The sequence below is a fragment of the Miscanthus floridulus genome, chromosome 3 (genome assembly GCF_019320115.1).
Source record: "Miscanthus floridulus cultivar M001 chromosome 3, ASM1932011v1, whole genome shotgun sequence".
NCBI classification, from domain to species: domain Eukaryota; kingdom Viridiplantae; phylum Streptophyta; class Magnoliopsida; order Poales; family Poaceae; genus Miscanthus; species Miscanthus floridulus.
Window position 1 is genome coordinate 20,393,796 of NC_089582.1, and position 21,382 is coordinate 20,415,177.

The following is a 21,382-nucleotide window of genomic DNA, read 5'->3' on the forward strand; positions in this document are numbered from 1 at the left end:
TTTTAGCGAAGCGAACGGGGACAATGTGAACAATGGGAAATAGTATGTATGAGGGCCCGTAGAAGGCCTCAAATGACCTGAGTAGTATGCTTATTATTCTCACTGAATGCACATTATTATGTACCATTGTGCCGAGTCTAGACAAACACAAGACTGTATGTACTATGTAGGCAGTCATATAGGTCAGCTTCCTTATATATAGAGAGAGAGTAAATTGTACATGAGTTGTACTGCAGTAGTAAACATCAAAGGTTAATTATGTATATGATCAATATATATTAAATTCAAATAGTTGCGTTTATATATTTATATAATATCATATCGACATAATAACATCCTCAATGACAATGTTTTCTAATTCACAAAATTTAAGATTATATGTTAAAAATATTAAACTAGAGGCAAGGCATGCAACAGACATGGATTATATACATATTATGAGAAGCTCAGATATGTCCTATATATACCATTTTGGGGGCATGCACACTACATTGCATCCGACTGAATGAAAGCCTAGCTATAACAGGGATCCAAATATATACTCAACTTTGTACTTAATCTTATTGAAAGGAATACAATCAATTCTGTATGTGATGAATAAAATATAATAAAATGGAGTAGTTAGTTTGAGTTTGAATCTTAGGGCTGTAAATAACTGAAACATGTCGTCGATCGCATCTAGCTGGTCCGTGCGAGTGCACGAATCGGCGACTAAGTAATGTGAACAATGAGAAATGGTAGACGGATCGATCAAATAAGAGAGAGAGAGAGAGAGAGAGAGAGAGAGAGAGAGAGAGAGAGAGAGATGTATGAGGGCCATGCTTGGCACCTCGCACGCCAGCCGCAGCGGCCACCGCCGGGTGGGATAGCCGTGCGAGTGGCATACAGGGAGCCAGGCATACTCCCTAGCTTTCACCTCTTCCTCCTGCCGCCATTGCTTGTATTGCTTCCAATATGCCATGAACGCGCAAAGCACTTACCAAGATGCCTTCGCACTGTATTCTTCTTCACGCATGCAAGATCTTCAGATTCATTAGTTACCCTGCATAATGCTAGCTAGCTACTTCTCAACATCTCATATATTCTTTGTTTCCTCTCCCCTCGCAAGCTCATGGCGCACACACACACACATCTGAACTAGAACGAACTACACACGGCGAGGGAGAGAAGAATGAAAAATGGCCACTAGCTATCTAGAGCAAGATGAAGTGAGGCTGTTGAATGATGGTGTTGTTTGGCAAGAAGCTCCATATATATAGCTCCCGGCCCCAGGGTGGAGGTGAGGTCCCCCAACATGCATGCACACTAAAATATGATCCCACATAACCCACCCACCCACACATGTACACTTGCAGCATGGCCACACACTGCAGTGGCTGGCTCATCCTCACCGTCACCGCTCATGCACACCAACCAAGCAAACCCTAGATCGAGCTAGCTATGATCTATCTATAGATATGATTGTCCACCCCCTTCATTCATACGCACACATGCATATGATGATACGCATGCAATGCAGGCAAGCGCAGACAAACATATATACCTGCGCGCGGGAACCCTATAGGAGGCCGCCGGACCGCCGGAGCACTAGTAGCCGGGCCGGCCGGCGACATGCATGACACACTGCACTACTGTCACCACTCACCAGGGCAGGGGCCTTTTTCTCCTCTTCGTCCTGCTGCCTCTGCCCTGCGTGCGTGACCCATACATACGGTGGGGCCGGGGTGTAAAATCTTTGTGCTTGTACACATCTGCGTAAGGCCCTAATGCAGCATCTATCTATCTCCAACACAAATGCAACAACATGCATGTACACCACGGAATTAAGTTGAATGCGAGTGTGTGTGCAGATTTTTTTTTTTTTTGAAAAGTTGTGTCCAGATATTATATGTGCACCTACCAAGAACGCCTCGAGCTTTTTGTATGGACGCTTGCGTGCAACCTCTCTCCCTCCCGAGCACGGCTTTGTCTCGCAAAGAAGTGCTGTCCTTCCTGGACTGGGCTTTGTCTCGCAGTGCTTGGCTTTGGCAACAAGTAGGATTCCCCCTGTGTGCATGTGTATGGGGGTGTGGAGTGTGGACCAAACTTGAGTGGGTCAAGCCTCTGTTTCAACACCCCTGTCTTTTTTACTGCCAGTAATGCATGTATGGTCAGATGTACTATCATGCATGAGCATAACAGTGTCCCCAGAGCCCTGAACCCTAATCATCCTCCGGTAAGGAAATCTAAACCCTATATACCAAGGGAAAGGTCAGGAGTTATGACAAACCATGCATGAACTTTGTAGCAACCCATTCGTTCTCTCTTTTGGAGACCAATGGTACGGTAAAATCAATTGTTGCTAGCTACTATCACGGTAAAAGATGAAGCCCTGCTGCATGCATATCTCAGCCCTTTTCCTAGCTCCTTTATTTTAAAAATGGTATAGTAGGTGAACCGCTTGATAAGAATCTCATCTTGTCGTTCTCCTTAACATTTTGTACTTGGCACGTAGGAGTAGGAATTAGTCTCAACGTACATGCACGGTTTCTACGTAATATATGTACATTATACCACAGCAATATGATAGATACTGATGCACTAATCCCACATAGCCCGCATACACTTGCAGAATGATAGGTGGTTTATCAACTTTCACCTGCCAATATGCATGATAGCTCTTCACAATAAAAGCCGTGGAAAGGTTTTCGTGAACCTTCAAAACTATAACCACTACAAATTAAAGGGCTTCAACATTAGTTAGCTAGTTGCAATGCATGTATAAAAGCAAAATATCAAGCTTTTTTTGGTTGGGGGAAGGGGGCTACGAAAATAACCATGCATGGGATGTCAAATGGAAGATCTTTCTATGAAATTTTATGGTTTTCTCTAAGATGGATTCAACACTAATTATGGCAGATCATAACAAAATGTTGGCCGCCCCTTAAATTCTAAACAGATGCGTCTTGCAACTAATGTTCCAAGTTTTTTCTTGTTTCATCGTCTCCAAAATATTTTCACCATCACAAATAAAAGCATGAATCATGATGGTTTATATTCCTTATTACTCCCTATAGAGTTCGCTTACAAAACATTCAAGATCTAATTATCCCAACGTTACATCTCTCAAAGTCTCACCCCACTTACACACTATATATCTTGCTCTTTAGTCCCCACATACACACTGCTACTGCTTGTTATCTAGCCACAAGAGGAACACAGCTATTTGTTCATGTGGCGATCGATCCGCCTCCCAAAACCTAGCATTATTATAGCCACAAGAGCAACTTTCATTATCTTTGGTGGTGAGATGTGCCCCCTCTTTGAGCTCGATCATGGCCCTGTTTGGGACCATGTTTATAATCGATTCGATTAAAATCGTCATACAGTAGGGATTTTTTCAATTCTCGATTGTGGTAGTTCAAAGTTCTGAAGCGGCGGTCAAAATAATCAGAAATAATCAAAGCATTTTGCGGCTCACTTTTTTCCACCGAGGATCGGATTATAAGCGGAAACAAACGAGGCCCATGACAAGTGAGTTACCGAAATGTACCTGTCAAACCACTAGCTTATCCTCTCTCTGTTCACTAATATTGGTCGATTCAGTATTGTGCTAAGTCAAAGTTAGCTTTGATCAAGTTTATAGAAAAATACACCAATATCTCAAACATTCAATTATATTTTCATCATCATACAATAATCCATCACGAAATATATCATCTATGCATTTATTTGCTAATATATTTTTGTATAGACTTAGCCAAAGTTAAGGAGGTTTGACTTAGAAAAAAACTAAAAGACCTACATGTTGGAATGGTTGAGTTTGCATTAAACCCTCTGCATTGGAGAGTTTTTTTTAATCTTTAAAGCTTATGAACTGCTACTCTCTCCGTCCCATAAAAAGAGTCATTTTCGCTTCCCAAGAAATCAACTATCTTTAACTTTGACTAAATATATATAACAAAATATTAATATTTCTGGTACAGAATTAGTATGATTAGATAGATCTTTAAATATTTTTTATAATAAGCTTATTTGGGATACAAATGCTGCTAATATTTTCTACAGATCTAATCAAACTTAAAAAAGTTTGACCCGCACGAGTCTCATAACGACTCTTTTTATAGGACGGATGGAGTACCTTACATATATAGTGTAATAACAAAGTATCAAATAAACTTTGTTGACGCCATGAAAACAACCAGCTGCATATGGGGGATCACAAATGGAAAACTGTTTTACAAATTCTAGTTTTTTCTCTCTATATGATTTGAATTCAAAATGACACCCTCCGATCCGATCCGATCCAATCCGATACATACCAATACCAAGCTACCATATCATATGGAACAACGACAGAGAATCTCGAGTACATACATACGTCAGCACGTGTGTACGCACTTGCATGCACGAGGGCTGTGTACGTGGACGACGACGGTGGTACGGTGTGACCGTGACACAGGTGAGAGATAGATGACCTGCCGGCCGGCCAGCCGGCGCGGTTGAGCTGGGACGGAGAAGATTCGGGGTGGCCGCTACCCAACAAGAAGGCAGGCAAAGCAAACGCAGAACCGCTGCTGCATGCATGCCAATTACTGCGTCCACGCGGAGTGGGTGATCTCGGGCCGGCCGGCGCCTAGCTAGCTACGTACGCCGCGGCGGCTTGCGCTTGTCGTCCTCCGCTCGCCGTCTTCTGTTCTGCCACCGCCTGCCACGCTGCTGGCCGGCCCGCCGGTGCGCGGTGCCCTGCTCGCGCTCGCGTGACTGCATGTGTGAGCCGAACTGCACGCATGGCCATGGGGGGCCGGCCGGATCCACGTTCCTGGCCGCCGCCGCCCGGCCGGCTCTGCACGCACGCATGCATGATGGCCGCCTGACGATGATCTGCAGCAGCACGAGGCGGATATGGATGATGGAGCATGGGCTTAGTTCACGCTGCCACCACCACAGCACCACACTGCCCGCCGCCGCCTGGCACTGTTCACTTTTTGTTGCATGCATGCAGGTTCAGGTCTCTGCCGCCCGCCCGCCCCGTCCACTTATTTCGTTCATATACACAAGTTCTTCTTCCAATAATTCAGGCTTATAATATTATACTCCTAGCTCTATTCTAAATTATAAGACATTTTGTTTTTTTAGATACATGATTTTTTAGAGGCAATAAAAAGATATTTTGAAAGCCTGGGATATATCTAGAGATGTACGTTTGAATATGAGTGCTTGGAAAACAGCTATTGAAGTTGTATGTTTTTTTACCGACCGTCATCAAAGACACGGGGTCAAATACCACACAACCGAAAGAGTTCACAAACACAGAGCATGTTATAGTTCTTGTATATGTCCTAAATGTTCAGACTACTATTGACACATAGGGTCACTTGTTGTGATGATCTTAACATAATGCTAAAATTTGACAGTTACTTTTCCCCTCTTCCTCTGGCCACAAATATAAGACACATTGACTAATACTCCCTCCATTAGAAATTAAGACGTTTTAGCTTTTCTAGATACAGAGTTTTTGTTATGCACTTATATATACACTATGTCTAGATATATAGAGCAAAAGCAATGTATCTAGAAAAGTCAAAACATCTTATCATTTGATACGGAGAGAGTAGTTAAGGCCCTGTTTAGTTGGACTCCAAAATGCCAAATTTTTCAAGATTCCCCATCACATCGAATCTTTGGACGCATGCATGAAGCATTAAATATAAATAAAAAATAAAACTAATTACACAGTTTAGACAAAATTCACGAGACGAATCTTTTTAGCCTAATTAGACTATGATTGGACACTAATTGCCAAATAACAACGAAAGTGCTACAGTGTATTTCGCCAAAAATTTTGCCAACTAAACGGTACCTAACTTCTAGTCACACTTTTTAAAGTTTGACCATCAATAGCTTTCAAAACATCTTATCATTTGATACAAAATTCACATATGTCTAAATTTGTATTGAATGACACATTTACAATAGTCACATACAATTAGTTTGTTAGACATTTTAACTAAATACCTTAATAGAAGATTTATGGTCAAAATCAAACCTTTGAAGACAATAAAGAATAAAACGTCCTGCATTATAATTGTATTTTACCCGTGAGGGTCTTTAATATAGGATCAACGTATTTTGTACAGATTTAATTGTATCGATCTTTTTTTTTATCAGACTTTGCACAATATCGCTAGATTAGTCGTTGGTTACAAAGTTTAAATCTTGAGATGAGAAATGGAGGGAGTTCTCTGTTTTTTTAGCTACTGAATCATGCCGGCCCTCCTTTTTTTGCAGAAGGAGATATTGGGAATGCAGACCAGGTGGCCGGTGTAGCGCCGTAAGGCAGCACGATTGACGTTTGATTGACAGCTTATTATTAGCAGTATCCATCTTATCCATTTAATAAAAATGTGTTGTTATTGGTACTGATCTTTAAAATACAGCTCAGACCGCCTCGCTGCAATATACGGCCTGTTCGCTGGTTGGTTTGTGGGCTGGTTTGGGCTGGCTGGTACTGGTTTGTTGTGAGAAGAAAACACTGTTGGCTGGCTGGTTTGAGCTGGCTGAAACCAACAAGCGAACAGGGTGATAATGGTAAAACATTGCAATACTAAAATATGATAAATCAATACTGTACATATCATTTATTATCAAAATGTTCGTTCTCAACCTATATATGTGCTTTTGGTAGTATCCTTTTCTTTTTATAAAACATCTCCTCTTTTGTTGATTAGCAAAGCTCTCCTACTGCCTTCCCTAGAAAAAGTACCTTTGGTGCCATCTGCAAAGGTGTCATCTTGCATGCTAAAGTCTGACAGTTTTTCCTAGAGGAAACAATTATATATATATATGTATAACACTGAATAAGTTCTTGTCAAACTTTTGAAATCTAACCATTGATAGATTTCAAATATTGAGCTTGACATGTAAAACTAATGTGTATAGTTTTGTATTGAATGTACACATTTGTAATGGGATACATCAATTAGACATTATAACTATATTTTAATAGAAAGTTTATTGTCAAAGCCTCATCTTAAAGACCATATAAAAGGTAAAAAAAATGTCATATTTTTTTACTAGAGGGAGTATTTGTGGCATCATAAGCATACAGATCCTTAATATAGTAGACTAGGTACTGTGCCCGTGCGTTGCTATGGGACAACAAAACTTTTATACTAAAAACATATAGATCGCACAATAAGGTAACAATATTGTAAAACATTAAACTGACATTTAATCCAAAAAGCAAAGTTTGTGAAATTAACAGTCACTAAGAGCACGGCACCGCAGGCTCACAAACTCTACTATATAGACCTTTCCGTGATACGGCTAAAATAATGTTTTATATCGGCAAAAAGTCCCCAATATTTTACCTAGTTAAGTGCCCATGCGTTGCTACGGGTATACATAGAATCTCATGACATATAATTTAACAAAATGAAAATTATTCTAAAAACATATCATTTAAAATATTTGATCAAAAGGTCACAACATCTTAAGAGTAAGTCACCGTAGATACAAACACAAAACCAAGACCCTAGCCATGCTAAATCTATGCTCGTCAAAAACACTATACAACTTGCACAAGATTTACTTGTGGTGACAATTGTCACCATGCCTTGAACTGATCCGTAGTTGTCTATTACATTTGCATTAAACACTTAGAGCCAAAACCCAAAACTTCTAATTAAAGCATCATCTCAAGTTCTAACACATATAGTCCTGTCAATACATGGGTGTAAACAAACGCGAACTCAGAAATGTAATCCATTCAGAGAGCACGGTAATAATTTGCTCAGACCCACAAGGCGACACACTTTACTTGATAGTCAATAGTTCATACATGAGTTATGACTTACAATGCGCAAATTGAGAAATGTCATCCATCAACCAGGAACAGTAACATTTTGCTCTTCAGAATCCTAGTGAATCTCAACATTTGGACGAAGACAGCACAAATGCACGTTACGTCATTTAACCCTTCTGCGTTCAGCGACCAACTGCAATAGACTTTGTGACAGGGACCGGTCGCTGCACATTTCTTAGTTAAAACACAGTCTCGGCCTATGCTACAATTATATTGAGGAATCAAGAAATTAAGCCCAAATCATAATTAGAAAATAAAAAATAGAGAAAAGGTAGGGAAAATCAGCATGAGGATTATTAAGTAAAAGATATATAAGAAAAAAAATAAATAGGTAAGTATTGTAGCAGGCAAGTCAAAGAAACAATAAAATCAACTAAGTAGTCCACATAAAAACCAAGCATATGCAGATGAAACCAAAACGCAGCAGTGCTCTACCAATAAAGTCTCAGTAAGACCAAAAACCAATACAACTGTAGCTGAATTGAGCCTAACAAAATTCACTGTACAGATGCCAACAAGTTTTAAGTGTGTAATTCACAATACTTCTTTTCACAAATGTTCTCACTTATAGGATTTGTTATGCGATCCGATAATGCATGGCTTTTTTATGATACTTCTTTTCACAAGTGCTCCCACTTACAGCATGTCTATTACAATTCAGTGATGCATGCCTTTTTTCAAGAATACACAGGAGAGATGCTCATGAATGATTATACAACCAGAGATACAACTTAAAATAAGAGAGCTAAAGCTAAGTTCTAACTTAACCAAGTGCTCCATCCTACTTTAACTGCTCTCTGTTTATATTTAGTTGGCTTTCAACTTGGATTTGTGTTAACATTCAATGTGTTTTCCCTGGACTTCCATGTTCTACTGATTACAGGGAATACTAACTTAAGTATTCACCTCTTTGACTAACAAGAGTAAGGACTAATTGCATGTTCGGTATTTGCAAATGATTGAATACGGTTCAGAGTTTGGCACTGACACGTTTCCACCTCTCAACAATTAAGAAATTAAGAGGATCCAAAAGTAGCAAAGATATCATGTCATTTCACTGCTATACGAAGTACTGACATGTTTCATCCTCCCACACACACTTAAGAAGCAGAGATGTTCACGATACTTGTAGGTATTATGGATTCAGCAGGTAGCACAGGCACAGATAATTACAAAAAATGAGATAGAAAGGTGTACCATTCAGGTCTGGCATCGATGAATTTTGTTGTTCCAGCAACCAGAACCAGCCACAAGAACAGTGAGAACCTGCAAAGTGATAGGCACCACTGCATCAGATAAAAACAACTCATGACCTACTGTGACTATAGCCAGGCAAATATCTGTGTTCTTTTTCCTAAAGTTTCTGCAAACCTACCACCAGGCAATATTCATAATATAATTGAGTTACTTTAGACAAATTTAATGAACATAGAAAAAAGTCTACTGGACTATGAGGAAATAAAGTCCAGATACCGAGAACTAAATTATAGCATTTGTGTTCATGTCTATGTGGCTAGATGATTTGTGACTGTCACATCGGATTGTTCAAAAAATAGATAAAGGCCATTCCCACATGCATTTTGTGGTGCAGAGATAACTTTGTGACCATCTCTTGGTGTTGCATTGCTAATGAGACACATAGGACATGAATTTTTCAGAAACAAACAAATTTAAGCAAATGAAATTTTGGTCCTGTAGGAACAATATTTACATATCTGCTTTGGTGGTAATCTGTCTACACAATGGTCATAGGTTCTACACATGCAGTAATATTTCATAGCAACAAATTGGTGGGAGGTGTTCAAGGGAAAAAAAAGTGAGGAACTCGCCTTCTATTCTTTGTTGAAGCATAACCAAAGTTCTTCGATTGAACCCCTCTTGCAAATAACTTGTGGTGATCCCCCAAAAGCATGTTTGATAGTATCAATGCCACCGCTCAGTGCATATTCTTTACCATTGGAAACATGTATTCCTCCACTTGACAACATTTCCCGCAACCCATTCAATCCAAATTTACGACAGAGAAATGACAAAGTTCCATGATGGTATTATGGTTGTAGGCACTACTTTCTCAAAACCATGTTGGTAGAGCGAAGGTGATTTAGGCTAACCAAGACGCAATGGTTATGGTATAGCTATTTGACTAATCTGTCAAAGACCCAGGTACTAACTGTAACGTTATACTTGAAGTAGTGGTCAAGGGCAATGGTGAAATAATGTAATTCATCCTGAACTACAGGTTCAGAGCAAGTTCCAGGCTTCTCTGAAAAAATGAAACTCCCTATTAAGGTTATGCAGTCATGCAATTCTCAGAAATGTCTACAGAATCGAAGCACAGGTCTGTATCATAAGGGAAAGAATATTACCCCAACTGAAGACTGAAGATGAGCAACAAGCGAATTGAGCAGAATATGGCATCACGAAAGACGACATGCAAAGGTAACAATAAAAATCCCATGTACCAGATCCATATGTGTTAGCCTGTTAAAACTAAAGACAACATTGTTCACGGCCTAGCAGCAAAAGACAATACGACTTATTAGTCCACCGTGAAAAGAGAAAACAACCCATCAAAAATAGAATGGTTGCAATCACCGACACAGGATAACTATGGATTAAATTTTAAGCCAAAAGCTATGTAGTAGTAACACTTACTCAACTGAAGTTAAGAGGCAAGCCTTCAAATAACTTTCAAAAATCAATTTTATCGCAAGTAAATGCTGGAGGATACACATGTTGGTTTCAATTATATAAAGTTAACCATGACCACTGGATGCATGAACAGCAATGGTTCATGCGAGTGCATGGCAAATAAAGCTAATATAATACCCTCAGACTGAAATGAAAAAATTGGCTGGTTAACTAACCTTAAGAACACCCTTGCCAAGATAATCAGGTCCTCCATCCCTCAACTCCAAGGCCTTGTATATTCCTGAGAGGTCAATTGTTCAATGAAAAAAATGTCAAAATTCTGCACATAGATGTCAAACATATGGAATTTGAGGCAACTACAGAAAGTCCATTCCAAACGAAATAGTAGATACTGACATCACAGAGTACCATATATAATATGAAAAATATTTTTATTTTCTATGTTGCTAACATGATAAAATGATTAAACATGGCATGGTATCACATATAAATATATTTCATGATTCATTAGATAAGAATACTTCTGGAGAGGTCTATTGGCTTCACTGCATTCTTTCTGTATTATTCAAAAACAAAATCATGCTTATACTCAATTATTGAAGCAAGGTTCAGAGAAGTCTAACTGAAATTAAATAGATAAATAAATCACATTATCTAAAAAACATTCTAATTAATAGTAGATAGTATAATAGACGTTGAAAAGTCGACAAAGGCTCTCTTCTGCTTCATTAACATATCCACACGGTAAGCAATTTTCAGATCAGCTAACCTTGTCGTGCTGGTGATGATTCTGCTGACATGTTTCTAAACACTTTAGGCTCTGCTTTGAGACGAAGTTGATTCTAGAGATCCCGAGCGTAGAAATTTCACATAAAAGTACTTCGATTCGCATAGCAAAAAAACAACAGTAATTTTCACATGAAGTACTTCAATTCGCACGGTAAAAAACAGAAGGGCGCCGTCCATTGAGGTGGAGAACAGACTCAACAATATACGCATCAATCAAATCTAGCAAAAAAAATCAACCATTCACACATCTAGTCCTAGAAATTTCAACATCACGTGGGTGACTGTTAATATCCACGACCAACAAACGCACAGTATACATGTCCCTAAGCCACACAGCATGGACTAATCTCACCGCTGAAATTCCTCAACACGCCCAGATCAAGCAAGCCAAGCAATGGCTGAGGAACAGAGCAACGCAAAAGCACTCGAAAATCACAGGGCGGATGGGAGAGGAGACAGGTACACGTACCTCGTCTCTCCCTCGGCGGCGGGTTGCGATGGCCTCTCGCCAGCGGCCGTGAAGAGGAGGGCGTGCGCTAGGCGAGGATGAGATCCTCGTCGTCTCTCCCTCGGCGGCGGCAGGTGTGGGTCGTTCTCCTTCTCGGCGGACCGGTAGAGATGGCGATGATCGTCGATCTGTTCCGCGGACTACAGGGCGAGGGCGAGGGATGGTGGCGCGCGACGTCCTGTGCGAGGACGCGGGATGGTGGCGGCGGTTGCAGGCAATTCGTGATGGTGGTGACGGGGCTGAGGGATCCGGAAGAAAGGCCAAATCACCACGTGAGTGCAGGGGAAGGCACACCGTCGGAGATTGCGGTGACTGCGGTGATTGCGGGGCGAGCGGCAGGGGATCGCGGTCGCAGGGGCGAGCGGCAGGCAGACCGACGTAGCGCTTGCGGGATCGCACGGGGAGGGCAGGAAGGTGAGGCGAAGTTTTTGTCGCACCAAAACGATGTTTCCTCTTTAGTCTTTTTAGTTGTGGGAGAAAAGCACTTTATTTGTACGGTAATTGTTTCATCACAGACTTTGCACAAATATCTTAAAATGAGAAATGGATGGAGCTCTCTCTCTCTCCCTCTCCCTCCCCCCCCCCCCCCCCCCCCCTCTCTCTCTCTCTGGAAGGACCGGTAAAAGACCGAACCATATACTCTACCGGCTTAGTGCGGCTCTTGAACTACTTTTCAGCCAAGTAAGCCTATTTCAGCTTATTCTCTCTCACAGAACACCATTAAATCAGCAGAAACCAGCCGGCTTAACGACCAGCCGAACGGCCCCCCAGCTCCTCAACTGTACCAGTACTGTAGGAGTCGGAGAAGCCCAAAGAAACCATCTCCACCGGCTCCTCTCCGTATTTCATTTAGGCATGTAGGAGTCAGAGCTGCATGTTTTGTTCTACAGTATTGAACATCGTTCAACAATGCTCGATAGTACGATCGGGAGCCGAAGCCGGAACCCATGGAAGCCGAGCCAAAAGGTAGCGAAATTCCTTCTAAGGCCGATATGTATATCACTACTGATTTTTGCAAAAAAAGAAAAGAAAAAGAAAAGAATAAACCATCCATGTCTGAAGCCTAGATATGGTCAGACGACTGCACGCATGCAACATGTAACGCCACCCCTGTTGTTGGATGTTGCTGGAGGAAACAATCTCTCTTTCCTTTTATTATATTATTGGCCTAAAGCTGATCGAGATATGTACTGCATTGGCATCATTGCCTATCTGAAGAACTAAAAAACACCCCTGTAAGAGGAAATCATTGCGCAAAAGCTACTGTAAGATCAGGCCATACTGGCCGGCCGGGCAGAGGCTCCTGCATTGCAGGCGGAGGGAGAGGAGCAAGCCTGGAGGAGGAACACCACAGTCCCCAACATGAATGCACGGGGCATTGCAGGCAGAGGGAAGAGAGGTAGGCTGCAGAGACAATGCAGCGGCACCAACCTGCAGCATGTTCGTTTCGGCTTATTTCGCTCGTATCTGGTTTATAATTCACGGCTTGAACAGTATTTTTCTTTCACACCAAACTAGCCAATAGTACTTTCAGCCATGGCTTATAAGCCAATTCAGCCAAAACGAACAGGCTGCTGATCTGCTGGCCACCTTGCTGGTTTCGCTGCGGCAGCCTGCTTCTGTACACGAACCAATAGCCCTCTCAAAGTCAGTATGCGCACTCATACGCAGCCTGCTCCTGTGCATCACATTACAGCCAGCACGAGCATGCATGCCGAGCGCCACAACCACAAAGCTGCGGCTAATCAGACCAGACGAAGAGACCAGCGGCTGGTCATACATACAGACAAGCATTTCCGAGGAACTAGGTGTTTTCAGCAAGGCAACGTGCCCACGAATCTTAAAAAAGTTCAGGAAAACAACAAGTGCATCTGCAAGCAAGAGCAATCCGAGCAAACTCCTAGCCATGGCTGTTGCTTTCAAATAGCTCACAGTGGTACTCTTTTGCAGCATTTGAAGCACCATGCCTTCAGACGGCTACTTGTGCGTGTAGTGCAGAACCGGCCACCTTCTTCAGATAATCCTTGAGCTATCTCGATCATTTGCTCGCCTCCAAACAATCAGAAGCTGTTAAAGTGTCCAAGAGTGCATTGGAGTCATGCTTCAATAGTACACTTTCAGAGTTCCACGGTATAAATAGTTCAATGGTAAGGAGTACTTACACTAATACAAATGTAGGTTACATGGTTTTAGAGTACAATATTACTGGAACTTTATTTCACGCTATATCCCTGTTACAGGGTGCTTGAATAAAGAGCAGCCATCATATCTACAGATGCATCTACATAAAAAAAAAATATCTAGGATGCAGATTACATTTCCGTAAGGTTTTTTTTTTATCTCTACATTTCCGTAAGCTAGAATAACTAGGGGGGTGGTATATCGTCATTTTTAAGTTTCCGTGGCGGTACCTATAACCTAAAACCAGCTTTGATTGCCCATGAGTCTTTTAAGGAGGCCAATGCTGATCTTTGAAGGCCCTGATGCATTCCACTGTGGAGCGGATGCTACTTGACACGCCCTTCCCCAGCTTGGGCAGATCAACTCCTCCTGATACCGGAGGGTTGTCCTGGAACCTCAGAAGCTTCTGTCGAGATTCTTTCCTCATAGCTGCTATATTACCCACATAGCTGATGGCATCCCATACCAAACCTCTGATGATGGTTACTGCATAAAATCTTGCTGAATCAACAGGGACGTTACTTGCAAAACCTACAGGTGAAGTTCAGAAGGCAGATCTGTCATTCATGTGACAGATGCTTGTATATATACAAAGGTTGGGATAGCAACAAAGAATTGGGCACAGAGGCCTGCGAATCAATGTGCATTAGTAATGATAACATACTGTCAGCTTGCTAATTCATGTGCACCAACCACATTTCCTGCTAGATTGCAGGGGATCCTATGTATAAAAACATTAACAAGGACAGGTGAAGCATGGTTGACTGGATATCCCCTCCAGAGCATGGCAACCATACTACTAAAAATACCTTTTTTCACCCAAGTACTTGCTATTTGACCCAAATTTTTCATTATGTTTCTCACAATAATCAGGTAGGGATAATAGTACGTACTACACTAACTGAAGCTCCCACTGAATCCAAGAATTAGTCCACCAATACCAACCGCAGTGTATGATTACTTGTTGAAGGGAACACAACTACAAGAACAGAGCATAACTAATTACCACCGTGGTCGTGGTTCCTGATGAGGCCGTGCTGCGGCAGGCCGATCCCGATGCCGGCGAGCGTGAACCCAACGCTGAACCCCACGCCACACCCGGCGCCGACGTACCCAATCACCTCAGGCCCGAACCCGGGGCCCCAGCCGACGCCGCAGCCGAGGCCGAGCCCCACACCCCAGAAGGCGCCGGCCGTCGGGTGCACGGGGTTCCAGCGCTGGTACCGCCCGAGCACGCCCTTGATGATCATCCTCAGCTTCACCTGGACAACGGAACAACGCAAGCAGCAACCTCAGCAAAGATCCGATTTTTTTTTCCCGCAGAAAAGAAGACGAGAAGAAGAAATGGTGTGCGCCTGCAGTGATGTACCAGGTTGGGTTGCGCATTTGCTGCCGCTGACGCGGCTGGTGTTGAGCTGGCCGGCGGCGGCGGCGCGGGAGGGGGAGGTGGGTGGTGGAGCTGGGGGGAGTCTGGCATCAGCGGACCTGCCGCTGCTGCTGGGTTGGTCGTGACTCGTGGACGCCGCCTTGCTGGAGCCCCTCGCCGCCGTCCGTGCGGTCTCCCAGCTACAGGCCAAGGTGTGGCAAATCTTATCGCCGTCTCCTCGCCGTCGCTCGTTCTGTCCCAACCCAATCCAGTGCGTCGCCGTCGTGGGATGGGAGCCTTTTCTGACAGGAAAGCGAGAGCCCGTGCACTGGCCCAGGACGATTTGGGCCAGCCCATCTGCGCTTGTGGTTGTTGGTAGACTATCGGGCCTCCACGGGAAGATTTAACCTGAAACAGAACACTTCCATGTGAGAACAAAATCATTCTTTTAGGTGGCGTTTGGATGCAGGGGGTGGGATAGGAAAAGGGAAATAGATGAATGGCCAGGATTAAATGAGACGTAAAGAATGGATGACTAAGATATAATATTTTCTATCCCATTCCCTATCCCTATCCCTATCCCTATCCAGACGAGCCGTTAGGAAAATCAAACATCTAACCCCAGTTCTGTGACGGTTAAGATCATGGAACAACTCTGCAAGCAATACACTGGCACAGTACATGAACAGAAACCAAAAGCCATCCTTTCATCGGATTATTTAAGAGAGCAGAATCAGAACATATCAACATAGAGTGATACAGGTTCTGAAACAACCTTGCCTCAAAGAAAAGTTCTGAAACAACCCTACACCACCAAAACTACTCGTGATCAGGGCCTAAAGCACAATGAAGTGCTACTGGTTTGCTCAGGCAAGGAAGAAACAACAGGTGTTAGAAAAGGTTCAGAGCTGTACAAGAAAACCCTATCCCATTCATCGCTTGGAATCCTTGAAGCCACCGAAGTTGCCGGAATCTGAACTGCCGAAACCACTAGAACCTCTGACATAACGCGAGGAGCCTGAATCATCAGAGCTCTGGGAACGCCCAAAGTCAGTGTTACCACGTCTGCTGAAATCACCGTCTCCAAAGTCGCCAAATCTATCAGAACGACTGAAACTAGGCCTACCTTGAACCTGAGTCACGGAATCCACCACCGCGGTCAGAGGAACCACTGAATCTGTCAAAATCACCAAAACCGCTGGAACGATGGTCTCCAAAGCCACCATAACCTTCATGGCTAAAAGGTCCGCCCGTTCTTCTGCTTCCAGCTGATCTAGAGCGAGTATCTCTCATGACATTAAACATGTCTGCAGCCTCATCTGAAACTGGCATCTTCGGAAGCTGCGAGCGGCAAAAAGAAATAAGTGGATGAGTTTTCCACATTTCATCTCAACTACAAAAATAACTTCATCAGGATTCGATATGCATGGTCACTAAAATACTCTACCTCTGTGAACCTGCATCCTATATCTTGCTCGATGACCCTTACAGCTCTAGTCTGCTCATATGTGTATTTTAAAATCACACTGCCTTTCTTCCCTGCTCGTGCAGTTCTCCCAGATCTGGTCTGAATCACCAACCTGAGGAAGAAGGGAAGCAAATGTCAGGGAATGCCCCTTAGAATGTACCTATGCTGTGCTGAGAAGAAATCCAGATAAAGTCCAGGTGCTGATTTGGTATTCTTTTTTTATGAATGAAAGCTTTGATGCTCATCAGATGCTTCAATAATGTTTCTAGTCCCAGGAAAATCTATTCAATGCAGGACTTCATATAGTCTTGCATACAAAAGGATGCATGATTGTCATGAGACAAGCTAGGAGAAAGTAAGATAAAATTCACAGGAAAATAAGAAAAGAAGTGACTCACAAGGTCAATTATAACTGGATCCTTCAAGTACTTGATCGAAATCTTTCTTATCCAACTAGGTATTGTTGCAGAGAACAGCATACTTTGACGGTTCTGTGGTAACTGTTCCATGATCACCTCAACATCTTCATCGAAACCCACAGCCAGCATCTGATCCGCTTCATCTAGAACCACAAACTGGATCTGTGAAAGGTTTAAAGTACCCCTTCTCAGAAGATCAATAACACGACCTGAAGTTCCGACTACTATGTCAACACCATAGTTAAGAACTCTCATTTGTTGATTGATTGGAACACCTCCATAGACACAGAGGGTGTCCAAGGGTGCAGATTCTCTAAATTCCTTCTCAACCTGCCGAGCAAGTTCTCTTGTTGGTGCCAAGACTATGGATAAAGGATTCCTACTGTTTCTGCATGCAGCACACTATGCAATTATTACAATATATTCTATCTCCCTGGTAAATAAATTGAAAAGAATTCCAAATGTGAAAGAGAAACGAACCCATTCTTCTCATTGTGACTGAGGATCTTGTCCATGATAGGAATACCAAAAGCCAAGGTCTTCCCAGTCCCTGTTCGAGCACGTCCAATCATGTCTTTCCCTTGCATTGCTGGCTCAAGAACAGCCCTCTGCCAGCAAAATAGCCTGAACTGAATCAGATTGGGAACCCAGCATATTTACATATATAACACCTTTTCAGTTAAGATGGAGCAGGAAACATGAGAAGATGCATGGCACTTGTTCTGAACTTCTGATCGCTCGAGTTGATTAACATTTAGGTCAGAACATATTGAACCATCATATTGACTTAGCAGTTTAAGGCCTGTTTGGAATGGAGTATTTTCATAGGAAAAGTAGAGGAAACAAAAATAGAGGAAAGTTTCCTGAGAATAGCATTTGGATTAAAGGATTCTCTGGTTCCTTTCCTATGGAACACTGTTGCAGGCTTCTTCAAAGGAAAACAAAAATCCAATCAGAACTCAGGTTTTCTCTTCCTTCACGAAGTACGAGACAACCACGCTGCTTAGACGTTGGGCTAGCTTGTGCACGTCACTGTCCAATCTCAGCTACTTTGAAGCTTGCACTGATAAGTACCCATATTTGCCTAACATGTTACAATTCCTATCATCCTATGTTATAAATTCCTGTGTTTCAAACAGCCTAAATTTTCTGTTCCTGTGTTTTGAAATCCCGTAGTTTTTCACTTTTCATCATACTTTATTCCTGCATTTTTTTTCTGTTCCTGTGTTTTGGATTCCTTCGTTCCAAACAGGCCCTTACTAAATAGGCAGCCTATAGTTATACCTGGTGTAGGTTCATTGGAAGAATACAGCAGAATGACAGAGGGCTCTGTTATACTATACTATTCCAGCATAAGTACCGGGCAATGCTACAATCTCACAGGTTCTAGCCAAAATCACTGCTGAAATCAAAACTACACGTGTTTTTGTTCGAATTTGCAAACGCATCAGGAGGTTGCAGAGCACAGCATCAGAAGCGCAGTTTACATCATATCATTATTATAGTACTAGACAACCCAGATGTTACAAAACTAAGAAATGCATTCTCCTTTGTTCCACGAAACAATTCCATGGAACTCAGTTAAAACTAGCGTTTCAGAAGCGGGTAATTCCATTTACATAACAGGATCCTAACAATTCGGTAGCTTTTAATAGGACAGAGTACCATTTCCATGCAAAATCAGACCAAAGTGATCAAAACTAGGCAGGCCGCATCATCAGCCAATTCGCACGCGAGAGGCAGCACCTGGATGGGGAAGAGCCTGGTGATGCCCCGCGCGGCGAGCTTCTCCACGATCCGCGCCGAGATCCCCAACCTCGCGATCTCCAGCCCCTACTCAGCCCCCGTATCCACGCCCACGCCCTCCCCAGGCCCGGGGCTGGCCCACGACGCGGGAGTCGATCTGAACCGTAGGGGGACCGGCGAGCCGTGGAACCCCCGACTCGGCGGCGCCAGCGCCCCTGGCGCGGGTGCCTGGCATGGGCCGGGAGGGGCCGGTGGCTGAGAGAGGAGCGCGGCGAGGATGGGCCTCCGGTAGACGGCGGACGGAGACGAGGAGGCGGCCGCGAGGGCGGGGCGGGGCGGAGCAAAGAGATCATCGCGGCGGTGGAAACCCGTGGTGGTACGGGGATATTTAATTTTTTACCATTATAACGGTCTCTTCACGTATTTACCATCGTATTTACCATCTTGAGAGAGCATCTTATACATTCTCGCCATTTTCGTTGACATAGCACGTTAACTCGACCTGACAGCATAGACCGGCCACGAGAAATAATATTTTTGTCCCTCATCTATTTCTTCTATCTCTATCTCTTCATCGCTCGAGCTCCGGCCATGGCCGATGATGGGGTCCATGGCGGCGGCTGACAGGACATAGGGGAAGTTGGGGGCGAGGCAGCCAGGGCCACGCCCTGCAGGTCCATGGCCGCGCCCGACGCCGGCGACGAACATGGCGGCACCTGGAGCACGCGTAGGAGCACGGCCTCCTCGGTGTCGGCGACGAACATGGCGGCCCCGTGCCTCCTCGTGCCCGTGCTCCTCTGCTTCCTCGCCGGTGGAGGACGTGCATCCCTGGCCACAGACGAGCTGCGGCGCGTCTCTTCGTGCGCGGTTGTTGCCGGTACCGGCGAGCCAGCTTCCCCCGCCGACGACGAACATGGTGGCACCTTGTCGGACCTAGGAGCGCGCGCGTCCAAAAGGGGAGGAGTCGGACCTCGCGCGCGCCGCAAGGGATGGGGGAGCAGCGACCGGAAGGGGAGGAGCTGGACCTCGCGCGGCCGACCATGGGGGAGGCACGCTGGGGATGGGGACGCACGCGAGGTAGAGCCCGCGCCCGCGGCAGAGCCCACGCGCGGCGGATCTCGTGCCCGCGTTCGCCATCGGATGGGGAAGAGGAGGCGGAGGTGAGAGGCGCGTAGGCCGGGATGCATCTTTACCAAGCGATGAGGATGAGACGGACGGAAAAGAAATAGATGAAGGGTAACAAAGTCATTTTGCATCCCATAGACACGCCGGCTTTCCTACGTGTCCTGCCACGTATGCAAAAATGGCTTAAAGTTATGAATTCTTCTCTCTCGATGGTAAATATGTAGGAGCAATTTTAAGAGTGCTATGTGAAGATGTGACATCCGTTATAATGGTTAAAAGTTAAATATCCCGTGGTCTGGTGTAGCAAAAACCTCGACGTCGGGGAGAACCAAGATTTTTCCCGTCTCCCATTTCTCGTGGGTCGGGCTTTACGGAAAAGCCAGGACAAAATCGGCCTAGGCTACCTCTGGGTATAAGGCGTCCGTGGGCGTCCGTCCGAGCCGGACCGTGGGCCGCCCACGCCTGCAAAACGACCGTCACTCAAAAAATTCTCAAAAAAATAATTAAAAAAATCAGGTTGAAGCGGTGGCCGATGTAGCCTTATCCACTCGAGCGAGTTAGCCTCATCCATTATTCATCGAGTCAGGAGGTGGGCGAGATTTACAGGAGCTGTTGCTGTGGTGAATCGGAGATTCAGTGGCGGTGGCGTGGGGTAAGCGATGCAGCTGCAGAGGCAACGACATCCACCCCGTGCACAACAGTGCATCTTTGTTCCCCAGCGCCACGATGGTAGGGATCTGGCAGCCGCCCTCAGGCAACCACTGTCCACTGCCTGCTTACGGCCCTTCTGCGCTCTTGCGGCCCACATCTCCGACGACCACTGTGCTTCCCGTGCCCCACTGAAACGACCTGATTTCCGCGAAGGGAAATCCACAGAGTCGAAGTGTATTATGACCGTTGTAGATCATATTACCCAAATTCTAGTCGAATACCACATCCATACAACGATAATATCAGAGTACATAAAGTGCAGAATTACATAAATTATTACATCGCCGCATTGGCGGAATCAAAAGTAGCATTCATCCAGAACAGCTTAAAGATAAGATCGCCAAACTCGAGCGTAGAAACGAACCCCTCAACCGTCAAACTCCTCGGAGCTATACTCCTCGGCAGAACCTGTGTGTCAAAATTTATCAGTACGATTTGTACTGGCCACTCCCACCCTATGAGCTATGCTTTGGGTAAATTGGATGTAAGTTGGATATAATCAAAAGGAACCTATAAGGCTAGGGTTTTCTATGTATTAGCATATCAAGTGTATAATAACAGTTGGTCAAGT

The 21,382-nt window shown here is 44.0% G+C and overlaps 1 protein-coding gene and 1 pseudogene across 1 annotated transcript; both read right to left on the reverse strand.

Moving 5' to 3' along the window:
- Positions 1 to 13,894: 13,894 nt before the first annotated feature.
- Positions 13,895 to 15,617, reverse strand: LOC136545170 (uncharacterized). Its single transcript, XM_066537211.1, has 3 exons — positions 15,346 to 15,617; positions 14,983 to 15,238; positions 13,895 to 14,507 (listed from the first exon to the last, which is right to left on the reverse strand). Exons 1-3 carry the CDS (start codon positions 15,451 to 15,453, stop codon positions 14,245 to 14,247), a joined length of 627 nt encoding a protein of 208 aa, XP_066393308.1. The 5' UTR covers positions 15,454 to 15,617; the 3' UTR covers positions 13,895 to 14,244.
- A 409-nt stretch (positions 15,618 to 16,026) lies between these two features.
- Positions 16,027 to 19,739, reverse strand: LOC136543301 (DEAD-box ATP-dependent RNA helicase 53-like; annotated as a pseudogene).
- Between the last annotated feature and the right edge of the window lie 1,643 nt (positions 19,740 to 21,382).

Excerpts from the sequence above, each read along its gene's own strand:
- LOC136545170 (XM_066537211.1), bottom strand. The coding sequence starts at position 15,453 with ATGCCAGACTCCCCCCAGCTCCACCACCCACCTCCCCCTCCCGCGCCG. Across the intron at positions 15,239-15,345 it reads CAAATGCGCAACCCAACCTG|GTGAAGCTGAGGATGATCAT; the intron begins GTACATCACTGC and ends TCCGTTGTCCAG. Across the intron at positions 14,508-14,982 it reads CAGGAACCACGACCACGGTG|GTTTTGCAAGTAACGTCCCT; the intron begins GTAATTAGTTAT and ends CTTCACCTGTAG.